The sequence below is a fragment of the Engraulis encrasicolus genome, chromosome 11 (genome assembly GCF_034702125.1).
Source record: "Engraulis encrasicolus isolate BLACKSEA-1 chromosome 11, IST_EnEncr_1.0, whole genome shotgun sequence".
NCBI lineage: Eukaryota > Metazoa > Chordata > Actinopteri > Clupeiformes > Engraulidae > Engraulis > Engraulis encrasicolus.
The window spans coordinates 48,908,398-48,920,897 of NC_085867.1; the positions used below are offsets into that span (position 1 = coordinate 48,908,398).

The window sequence follows — 12,500 nt, forward strand, 5'->3', positions numbered from 1 at the left end:
AACAAAAGACAACATTTGACAGTTAAATACATTAACCGATGAGATGATTTTATATAAAAACAGTGTTAATTCTTATCTTGGACATGATTTCACCAGCTTAAATGGTGGGTGTATTCCTTATCATGTTTTGCAATGCTTTCCTTTCTGTAGTTCTGTAGTTACAGTGTGACAGTTCTTGACCAAAAGCCCACCATTTTATCACCTGCTGGTCCTTATGATGGAGCCAAACTGTTAAAACATAGTAGAGAATGCAATTTGACCTTACTATGTGGCAGTAATCTAAGATCTCCCTTCAAAATATAATGCATGAGTGGCTTTTCATGCTGTTTAAAACCCATTTATACCATTCAGCACTGTATTTAACTCTACAGATGAGTGAGAACATCTTAACCAATGCACTACTGCACCTGCATGCCATCATGGAGGCTGACTTTTGAAGTTAGCACTAACACAAGTTGGATGGTCCATTTTCACTGTAGCACAGGATGTGCAATGCTCTATTATTGTCAAAAAGAATGAACTTCTACAACTTCTGCTGACTTCTGTGAGCAAAGGACAGTTTCCCATGTCTTCTGGGTCTATTTCAAGTGAACTCAAGTGCTTAGGAGAATGTTACACCCCTGTATCATTTGCACGCATTAAGCATTCTTAATTTTCAATAGCTCTAATTCCTGGAGTGCTAGAGTGAGACTACAGCCAATATATATTTCATGATGTCATGAACCTATACAATGATTTTAATAACAAAAATATGTCTTATATACACTCAATCATGGTAAATCAAAGGGAATTCAAAAATGTATGTAATAACTATGGTAATTATTCCCTTTGCATCTTTAATTCTGAGTGACTCAGCCTCTCTGTGATGATCTTATACCTGGACACCTATATTGTCCGTCAGTACAATTCATTTTGAAATGTTCTTCTTTGTTGTTTTATCTTATTTGGATGTTTACTAAATTTCACTGATCCCCGTCCCAACTTATTTGAGACGTGTTGGATTTATCAAATTAGAAATGAGTACATATGTCCCCCAAAACAATATTTTTTCTCGGTTTTAACACTTAATATGTTGTCTTTTCACTATTCTCCATCTAATGAATACACTTAATGTTTTGAAAATGAAAGAATTTTGATTTTATTCACTGTTTACCAAACGTCCCAACTTCACCGGAGTTGGGGTTTGTATATCGATATAATGTTATATTTAGGCCAATTGTGTTTTCAGATCTCATGTGGAGAGCACTTTAATCAAACTACTGTGCTTCCATTTTTGATTTGATAGCTTTTACAGTAGGACTATATAACATTTGTGTGCAATCATTGCGTAATCATTTGTTACCGGTTACATTACCACGGCTGTGCTTGTGGATGACATGTATAGTATATGCCAGAGAGAGTAGAGAGAGAGGTTCCATTGGCTCATTGTTTCCAGGTTCTATTATTGCAAGGGGGAGGGGGGGAATCCCTCTTTAGGCAGACCTAAGGACTGTTCTATTCAATGCTAGGAGTATTATGACATCCCCCTTTAGGCAGACCGGAACCTGGTCATGTTAGGTGCCCATAGCAGCCTTATCTCTATATACTTAAAGAATCTCTGTTATACGGGCGTGCGCGGGTGCCCTGGTGTGTGTGTATGTGTGTGTGTGTGTGTGTGTGTGTGTGTGTGTGTGTGTGTGTGTGTGTGTGTGTGTGTGTGCGTGCCCTGGTGTGTGTGTGTGTGTGTGTGTGTGTGTACCCTGGTGTGTGTGTGTGTGTGTGTGTGTGTGTGTGTGTGTGTGTGTGTGTGTGTGTGTGTGTGTGTGTGTGCGCCCTGGTGTGTGTGTGTGTGTGTGTGTGTGTGTGTGTTCATACTGATCATGGTGGTGCCTCAGGCCAGGGCGGCGCGGGTGCCCTGGTGTGTGTGTGTGTGTGTGTGTGTGTGTGTGTGTGTGTGTGTGTGTGTGTGTGTGTGTGTGTGTGTGTGTGTGTTCATACTGATCATGGTGGTGCCTCCGGCCAGCGCGGCGCGGGTGCCCTGGTAGAAGTCGTCGGCCGCGGTCATGCCTCGGTCGGGCATCTGGAAGCGCGTGTGCACGTCGATGCCCCCTGGCATCAACATGCGGCCGTGGGCATCGATGGTCTTCACCCCGCCGGGCACAATGAGGTTCTCGCCAATCTGCCTGTGGAGAGACAGGGGGGGGGGGGGGGGGGTGTACAGTCATTCAGTCATTCAGTGCAGAGCAAGATGGATGGATAAATACACAGACAGATAGATAGAGAGACAGGCAGACATACTGTACGTAGATGCATGAACAGCAGGCAAGCCGTACAGGACTGCATCGATACTGTTCAAGTTCCAACAGAAGTCCACTTGCTAGATAGACACAGTAGATCGATACGGTCAAATGCTCACACATAGTGTATGTGCTGTATGTCCATGCATGGGCCAAATAAATAGGAAGTGCACTGCAGCAGAGTAGAGAGGTTAAGAAGATTTAAAGTGATACTGTCCCATTTTTTGGAAATAAGCTTATTTTACACCTCCCCTTGAGTTAAATGATTGGGTTATACCTTTCTCCTGTACTTTTAACCATTCTCGGTGTACGGCAGTGAAAATTTTACCTCCAAGCTAGCAGTTAACATGGAGTCCTATGAGACCAGTTAGCCGCCAGCTGGTCTCATAGGACTCAATGTTAACTGCTAGCTTAGAGGTAAAATTTGCACTGCCATACTCAGAGAACGGTTGAAGGTACAGGAGAACGGTAAAACCCAATCATTTAACTCAAGGGGAGGAGTAAAATAAGCTTATTTCCAAAAATGGGACAGTATCACTTTAAAGATGAGCTCTGCTCTCTTTGCTCAGAGGGGGGTCGTTATAAAGCACCACTGCAGTGGCTATAAACATGATGCGGCCTTGATCTGCTCTTCACGGCAGCCTATTGGCACAGCCTGTCATTGAAAACACCCTGCCTTGCCTTGCCAGGGTACTGCGCAGTGGAGATAATGTGATGGTCATTATGTTGAAGAGATTTCCTTACAAACAAAAGAGGCAGGTGTTGGAAACGAGAATGTCTTTAAATTGAACTTTTCTGAAGTTAGCACATTTCAGTGTAAACATCCCAAATTGTCTGAATAATTAACCCATGATGAACCCAGAGGCAAACGTGCACACACACACACACACACACACACGCACACGCACACGCACACACACACACACACACTAGTGTCTAGTCTAGTGTCCGTATGGCTGCCAAGAAAGCCATCAGGGCTGCTAGGAGATATGAAGCCTGTAGCAGGAGAGCAGACCAGGGCTGGACTGGCCATCTGGCATACCAGGCATTTCCCGGTGGGCCCTGCACCCTTGTGTGCCCGTAATAAAAATGAAAAAAAGGCAAAAGACAGAGGGGTGTCGTGCCAGTAACTCCAGTCCTTGTGAGTGCGTTGGTTCCAAAGCGATAATCCACAGAAGCAAAGAGTAGAACTCGCACACCAAAAAACAAAACAACAACAAAAAACACACACATTTCTGAAAATAGGGGCCCATGAGGGTACGGGGCCCACTGGTGAGTCAGTTCTGCACTGATAATTATGAGGGGGCCCTTTAAGCCAAAAGTGCCCGGGCCCTATTTCTCCTCCATGAAGGGCCACTTTAAGTCAAAAGTGCCCGGGCCCTATCTCTCCCCCCAGCCCAGCCCTGGAGCAGGAGAGCAGGCCTCCAGATGGCTCTGGCTGAAGGAGGAGAGGAGGGGAGTGAGCCGGGGGTCAGTGGCGCTGCCTGGGATGCAAGCCAGAGTCTGATCCCCTCCCTCCGCCTGGGTGTCTCTCTCTCTCTCGGCCGAGGCAGAGAAAGAGAGACAAGCGGAAAGAGAGAGAGGGAGAGAGAGAGAGGGAGAGAGAGAGAGAGAGAGAGAGAGAGAGAGAGAGAGAGAGAAATAGAGGGAGAGAAACAGAGAGAGATAGGGTGAAGAGATAGAGAGAGAGAGAGAGAGAGAGAGAGAGAGAGAGAGAGAGAGAGAGAGAGAGAGAAGAGAGAGAGAGAGAGAGAGAGAGAGAGAGAGAGAGAGAGAGAGAGAGAGAGAGAGAGAGAGAGAGAGAGAGAGAGAGAGAGAGAGAGAGAGAGAGAGAGAGAGAGAGAAAGAAAGAAAGAAAGAAAGAAAAAGAGGGGATCATGTTCAAAGGCCCAAACACATAATCCAATCTCAGGAGCTCATGAGGAGCATCAGTGAGGATGTCCCCGGATGTGCCCCGGATGTGCTCCGGATGTGGCCCGGAGCAACGCCGGATGTTTTGAGGTGGTGGAGGACTGGAGTTGGAGGACCTTTGCCAAGAACCACTTGCCTGATTTTCATAGACTTCATATCACGTACCCCAATTCTGGTCTGACCAGGACTACAACGATTAGCATTTCCATACAGGAAGAACTTTGTTTCCATGGACTGCTTAACCCGCCTCCCTCGGATGTAGAACGTCTCTGCTTAAACCGCGTCACTGCCTTGAACTTGCCTCTACCCAGGACAGTTGGAAATGCTCAGTTGATTGGTTCCAGACAAAGTGGGTGGAGTTCCCGCTGTAGCGGGATTGAGCAAGCTCCTGGCCCTACTGTGTGTAGCTGAGCCGAAGGCGTTGCGTCACCAGTAGGGCAGAGCCCTGCTAAACGAACCACCTCCTCACAGGGCCGCTGCTGACAGCTTTTGCTGGTCCCAGGGCAAAGTCATCTGAAAGGGCCCCCTACCCAATACATATACAATTGGGACCCACTTCTGGGCCCCCTATCTCCCTGGACCCGGGACAACATACCCCTTTGCCCACCCCTGTCGGCGGGCCCACCTCCTCAGACCACAGATAGCGCATTCAGGCCGACTGAGAACCGTGATACCGGAGCCCGTTTCCGCACCTAATCGTGAACCGGCTGTTGTGTTCACGCCACAGATATTTGCGTTTGCGAACCGCAAAATACTAGGTTTTTCTCCGCAAACCGTGACGACAGCCTGGCCGTCAGCAGGTTCATCCGGGTAACACAGTCACGTGCGGAAAAAGTTCAGAGCCTGGTATGAACACGGGGGGGTTCACAGATAAGCACTTTAGTGCCGAACGTAACTGGTGCGGGCACCGGCTCCGGCTCCGGCCTGGTCGGCCTGAAAGCCCTGAGAGGGAGAGGCATGCAAAGTGCTGCAGACAACTTCAAACAAAGAAACAAATAGAGATGCGGAGAAGTGTTTGTAAACATCAAATGGGATTTATCGAGGTATCGCAAAACTTGTTTAGAGCACAGATGAGTCTGTGTTACTATCTGATGTTTTTTTTTTTTTTTAACTACTCCCATGTTCAAGGGCCCAGACACATATCCCAATCCAGGAACATCATTGTTTATGTTTATGGGTGCATTCCAATATGCGACCTTGTGTCTTCCACTTGGGCTTGTGGCCTTACGTTTTGCTGATGCCCCACCTCTGTGGAGAAAACAATTAAGTTTCTCCGCTGTCATCCTAGCCAAAATAATTTTTGGGGGACTATTCCCATTTACCAGCCTGTTCGAAAATGAGAAAATTACTTCACAATTAAGCTTTTGAGAGATATTGAAATATAATGCTGTTGTCAGTGATGTCATCACAACGTATTACTTCCTGGTATGAGGCCACAAGCACAAGTGGAGGACGCAAGGTTGCAGATTGGAACGCCCCCTATGTGTCCCGGAGCATTGGCAGGCGTTTTGAGGTGGTAAAACTGGAGTTGGAAGACAATTTTGCCAAGAATCACCTCCTCTGACCGCAGAGGAAGGTTTGTTTATTCTTGCAAATTACAGAGGAGAACAAAAACAAACAAACAAACAAACAAACAAACATGTGGAAAAGTGTTTGCAAGTATCAGATGGGATTTATCGAGGTGTTGTAAACATTTGTTCAGCAGTCAGAGGAGACGTGTGCCTCAGCCCTCAGCTACACAAACTCAAACCCTCCTAGTCCCCATCCCAACCCACAGATCTCAAACCCTCCTAGTCCCTATCCCAACCCACAGATCTCAAACCCTCCTAGTCCCCATCCCAACCCACAGATCTTTCCGGAACTTTATCTGTGGCCCTGTCCTTTGGGACAGCACTAGAGGATAACATTTTTCAGGAATTCCTGTGGGTCCCGCAGGTCCTGTGGGATTCCCGTGGGATGGGAGTCAAAATTTTAAAGATGAACGGGAGCGGGCAGGAACGGGAATAAAGATGAATGGGAGCGGTCAGGAGTGGGAATAAAAATAAACGGGAATGGGAATGCCACTTATTTTTTCTTTAAAAAACAAACAAAAAAGTTTTTTGACGAAACGGGAGTGGGGAGTGGGATTGGGAGTCTTTTCAGGAGTGGACGGGATGGGATTTGTTTCTTTTACTCCAGTCCAGGATGGGATTTTTTTTCTGGGACCGGGATGGGACGGGAATGAAAATCCACTCCTGTGTCATGCTCCAGACAGCACACAACATCCTCAAGTTTTCGGGGCACTGAACCAAGTACTGGAAGTAAAAAAATAAACAGGATTCAGAAACAGCAGCAAGTCCATGACATTTCTACCAGGCTTGTACGAAATTCTGAATTGAAAGAATTTCAATTCAAAGTAATGTCATAATACGAACACTAGGTGGTGGTGTTCTATGTACTTTCAATGGGTGGTGTAGATTAACTTCAAAGAAATTCAAGGTAATGACACCACCTTGTGTTCGTATTATGGCATTACTTTGAATTGAAATTCATTCAATTCGGAATTTCGTACAAGCCTGATTTCTACGAAGATACTCATTCATTCATCCAGGTCATGTTCAAAAAAGAATATAAATGACTGATAGGCTAGTGACAATGGCCCATTTTTGAGACACCCCTCAAAAGTTTGGAGGTGCATATGAAAATGTGTATTTTTTAGGCTTAACATTAAAATGTATTTCGACCAAGAATCAATTTCATGCATGGGACACATTAGAGATGAGGGAAAACATTCTTGGGTTTTGTTCTACCTCGAAGGACGAACGAAGGACTTTTTGGGCCCATTGTCACTAGCCTATGACCAATGTAAAACTATTGTTTATAGTCTGAGTATACATAACTATGTCTTATGTATGATCAAGAAAAATCCTTTGGGGTGTTTCACTGGTGTTGCAGACTTTGCTTCAGGGAGCAGGTCACATGTCACATCTGGCTGTGGCTGGGTTGCTTTCTTGACCATGTTCCGCATCAATCAAGCTTTTTAAATTGCATTACACTTTGCTGTCACTTTTTATCCAGAAATAGAAATCGGTTACGTACGCATTAGGGCTGTAACGATATTGTATCGAACCAAGAAATCGTGATACTCAGAGTCACGATACTGTATCGTGATAGAAGGAGGCAGTATCGTGATACGCCCTTTCGAAGTTTTATTACCCATTAGTCCAGTAAACAACCTTATGATTTGATGTGATAGTGTTTTCAAACTTCAATGGAGATACATTTCAGAAATCGTGAGGGTGTATCGAACCGTAGGTCATAAATCGTGATACGAACCGAATCATGAGTTGAGTGTATCGTTACAGCCCTAGTATACATAATGTAAAAATGACAGTATGGGATAGTACCTCCAATCTTTCAATTCCATGACCAACTGACTCCCTAACCATGAAGCCAGAGCTGCCACATTTGATGATAATTCTCTATGGCAGTGGTTCTCAACCTATGGGCCGGGGCCCACTGGTGGGCCCTGAAGGTATTCCAAGTGGGCCTTGAAATCATTTTCCAAAAATAATAATCATACTTTGGTGTGTGTTGCTGTTGATTTATTTGAGTTTTATTCTTAATTGGGTCAGAGGTGGGCCCCGAACATTTTTGACAATTTCGAGTGGGCCCCAAGTTGAAAAAGGTTGGGAACCCCTGCTCTATGGCATTTCACTTAGATAGAGGTTGATGATAAAGACTGGCTGATCTGGAAGTATTTTCCAGTAAACAAATTCTCATTTTAAAGGTTAAACTTTAATCTTTTAAAGTAAAGCTTTAAACTAAGACTTTTAAAATGACCTTGAAACTGTAAGACATTATATACATGTTAATTTGTTTTAATGGAAACCCTAATACTGAATGCATGGGGTTCACCTTCTCTCCTATAACCTACACACACACACACACACACACACACACACACACACACACACACACACACACACACACACACACACACACACACACACACACACACACACACACACACACACACACACACACACACGCGCACACACACACACACACACACACACACACACACCCTTCCATTCCTAATGCTAGGGAAACCGAAACCTCTGGAAACTTCAGTCAGTCATCACTGCCACTATCCCATTCCAATGAAGCTTAAAACTTTAAACTCTTAATGACATTAAAGTGATACTGTCCCATTTTTGGAAATAAGCTTATTTTACACCTCCCCTTGAGTTAAATAATAGGGTTTTACCGTTTACCCCGTTTACCTGTACATTCAACTGTTCTCTGGGTATGGCAGTGCAAATTTTACCACCATGCTAGCAGTTAACATTGAGTCCTATGAGACCAGCTGGCGGCTAACTGGTCTCATAGGACTCAATGTTAACTGCTAGCTTGGAGGTAAAATTTCCACTGCTGTACTCAGAGAACGGTAGGAAGTACAGGAGAAAGGTAAAACCCTATTATTTAACTGAAGGGGAGGTGTAAAATAAGTCAATTTCCAAAAATGGGACAGTATCACTTTAAATAACATCATCCACCGGAGGGGCATACCTAAGAGATGAGATGAGTTCACGTGTGTGTGTGTGTGTGTGTGTGTGTGTGTGTGTGTGTGTGTGTGTGTGTGTGTGTGTGTGTGTGTGTGTGTGTGTGTGTGTGTGTGTGTGTGTGTGTGTGTGTGTGTGTGTGTGTGTGTGTGTGTGTGTGTGTGTGTGTGTGTGTGTGTGTGTGAGCCTTAAACGTTTTGGATGTCCGTTAATTGAAGGAGCATGTTGGATAGCCAAACTGTTCGTCAAGACAATAAAAGAGAGCAGCTGGGGACGATGAAACTGCTTGGCCCACCGTGTGTGTGTGTGTGTGTGTGTGTGTGTGTGTGTGTGTGTGTGTGTGTGTGTGTGTGTGTGTGTGTGTGTGTGTGTGTGTGTGTGTGTGTGTGTGTGTGTGTGTGTGTGTGTGTGTGTGTGTGTGTGTGTGTGTGTGATATGCACATGACTGTACAACTTGCTGGGGCAGTCATAGAGTCATAAGCAGAGCGGCTTTTGCATTCAAAACGTGAACAGTGTCCAAAGTCAAATTCTATTCTGTTCTCTTCTATTCGCTTCTCTATTCTATTCTATTCTATTCTATTCTATTCTATGATCACAATGGGCAAAATAGTATCATAAACCTAATCTACGTATGTGAATAAATTCACTGTATCACCTTATCAAATTGACCTGAAAGAAAACCCACACGAGACAGAGATAGCATTTAAAAACTGCAGCAGAATGGAGGTCTTGCCCAGCGCATAGATCTTAAAGCACTGAGACAATCCCACAGCCCGCTAACGGTTTTGGCCCTGCCTTTATTGTCAGCTAACAAGTAATCACTAACAGAATTGTTAGTGTAACCAAACAAGGACATAGTTTAGCTAATGAAAAATAAACATACAAGCCAGGTAGTAACTTATCTGTGACAACACAGATAACAGAACTCACAGCAAGTGACAACACAGATGTCAGAGCTCACACATAGAAAGAGTTCACACAGGGTTTAACCAAACAGAGTCTAACTAGAAACACAAAAAGCAATGTCCTAACTACGTTACATTTTTATCACATTTTATATTTTCAATAATACATTTATGAATGCAGAGAATTTCTTGACAACGTATGTCTCCTTCATGACCTAGTATCCAACGTCCAACTACAGAGAGTGCACTGGAATGCCTATCCAAGTGGGCCGCTTTAGTATCAAACTCGGTAGAACCCGATCTACTCCCACTACCAAAGTGGGAGACGGTGTTCTGTCGAGATATCTTGCCTCGTCAAGATGAGCGACCGGTAGCCTTACTCGATAGTGGTGTTCTATCGATTTGCGCTGCCTCATCTAAATGAGCGACCTTGATTTTCCGTGGAAGACGTTTCAATCGGCCATGGTCCACGTAGGACTGTTTTAATAACCATTACTTTATTTATTTCATGTACAGGGGTGTGCAATCGTTCGTGCGGAGTTTAATAAGAACGCGCAGCTGCTGACCACTAAAAAAACCGTGAGCCTCTCGATTGAGCAAGTTAAGAAACGAGCCATATGAAAGAGACTGAGCTGAGTTTGCACAAATACAGGACTGGAGAAAGTGTTTGGGATCAGGGCCTGGCTACGGGTTGTTTAATGCAGCCATTTGCTGTTGGTTTGGTTTCAATGCGACGTGGACCTGTCTCTCAAGGCAACATTGCCATATGAAATTATGTGCTATGGGGATAAACAAGCGCGGTTTAGAGATTCCCAGATAGCAGATAGCGTATTGTGGCTTTGTTTTGGCAGATGTCTGTCAATTTATGGGGAACCTCTTTTAATGACCGGAATCATATTTTCAAAACATCCCCACCAGTGCATTTCTTATTATTGTACCAAACCAGCCTTAGGCTACTTAACCCATACGAAAGTATGCATTCCGAACCAGTAGTCTACTGCCGCGGTCGCACAATTCGATGGGCAATCACCCGAGAAAACCGCCGCGAGGGTGTGCGCATGCCTGCGCATGCTCAGTAGCAAAAAGGATCACATCTCGACGGGTCGCTCATATAGACAGGACACCGGGATAATTCAGGCATGATAAGTCCTACCTCCCACTTCACTCGAGTCTGGAACACTGCATAACAGCACAAATAGACCAGCTGCGACGTGATTCAAGCGACAGAGAATCGCTTCTGTGCAGCAAGAGTGATACGAGCGATTGAAGCGATTAGCGTATGTCCAGGCAAAGCATTCAAACATTCCCATTGGCTGTGGTCACTGACCTCTATACAGTCATTGGCTGTCGCGGCTGGTCGCCAAACCGCGTCATAGCAAGTTGAAAGGATTTCAACTTCAAACTGTTGCTCTCGGCGTGCGAATTGCTCTAGTCTCCAGAATCGCTTTTGTCGTGCGACTCAATACAAAGTCAATTACTTCCGTTGCTCGCCTCGCTCTTGTCGTGGTAGATGTATTTGTGCGGTAACTGCCTTCCTCTCGGGAATGGTGGGGGTGGGGAGGGTTGCACGGTAAAAAATAAATGCAGTGTATATACAGAACCAGTGTTAATTTCGTCAACCATGACTATGACTAAAATATTTCGTCAAAGCCCTTTTTGATTTTCGTCATTTAGACTAAGACTACGACTTAATTGGGAAGGCAATGACTAAAATATGACTAAGATTAAAATTGATTTTCGTCATTGTGACTAAGACTACATTTTAAAAAGCTGACTAAATTAACACTGGTTTTCAATAAAATATAGAAAAAGAAAACCAGTGTGAGAAGTTTCATTCTGCACAGTGTGAAAAAAGAGAAGCAGTGTGCGGAGAAGATTTATTCTCAACAGTCAATGATATTTGTTAAAAAGTGAAGCAGTGGTGGAGAAGTTCTATTATGTACAGTGTTGAATATAATTACTAAAAATTGACAAAGACTAAAATTGATTTTCGTCATTAAGACAAAGACTAAGACTAATTTGGGAAGGCAATGACTAAAATATGACTAGGACTAAAATTGATTTTCGTCATTGTGACTAAGACTACGACTAAATAAAAAAAAGCTGACAAAATTAACATAATAAATAAATGCAGTGTATATACAGAACTTACTGTCGATAGAACTCTAGGACCAAATGAAGAGCTTTGTTGCAAAATGACGTATATCCATTTTGGAACATTTTGGGAAATTGACATTTTGTATTCTGCATTCCATTGCATTACATTTCAATATATTAGGTCTTATATAGGTCTAAAAACTATGTTCTCAAAATATCTAAATGGAAAGATTTCACACATACAGTAGGTGATAGGACGATCTGAACAGTCATTTCCAATAATACAATGCAAAAGTTTAAAAATAGTGGATACGTGTACATCGATTTGCAACGAAACTCTTCAAATGCACTCTGAATGTTAAATCAACTCTTACAGCGTTGAGTTGGACCAAAAATACTAAATCAGACCAAGATATTGCAAAACACGCCCACTCAATGCAAAAGCGTGTGTTCAAGTTGGGTCTCCTAAGGGGGCGTTGTCCACCACTGCTGCTTCTCTTTTTGAGGTGTTTGCGCAAGACGTGCGCTCTCCTAACCGAAGGTCTCCTAAAGGGGCGTTCACCCGACATAAAGTGGATACCGGAAAGGAAACAAAATGACACTTCTTGTTAGATCCACTTTCTTTGGTTGGAGTGTGTGCTGTGTGGGGGGCTTACTTGATGAGGCCATCCTCCATGTAGATGTCAGCACAGAAGGACTGGTCATCGTTCACAATCTTGGCCCCTTTGATCAGCAGGCGGTCGCTCTGAACAGGAAACAGGAAACAG

The 12,500-nt window shown here is 44.0% G+C and overlaps 1 protein-coding gene across 1 annotated transcript in view; it reads right to left on the bottom strand.

Moving 5' to 3' along the window:
• The window catches only part of LOC134458481 (dihydropyrimidinase-related protein 2), a 97,284-nt gene that overhangs the window by 41,995 nt on the left and 42,789 nt on the right, over positions 1–12,500 (bottom strand). The window contains exons 2-3 of the mRNA XM_063210808.1: positions 12,390–12,478; positions 1,978–2,162 (exon numbers count right to left, since the gene is read on the bottom strand). Coding sequence (XP_063066878.1) covers positions 1,978–2,162; positions 12,390–12,478 — 274 coding nt within the window. The remainder of the gene's footprint in view (positions 1–1,977; positions 2,163–12,389; positions 12,479–12,500) is intronic.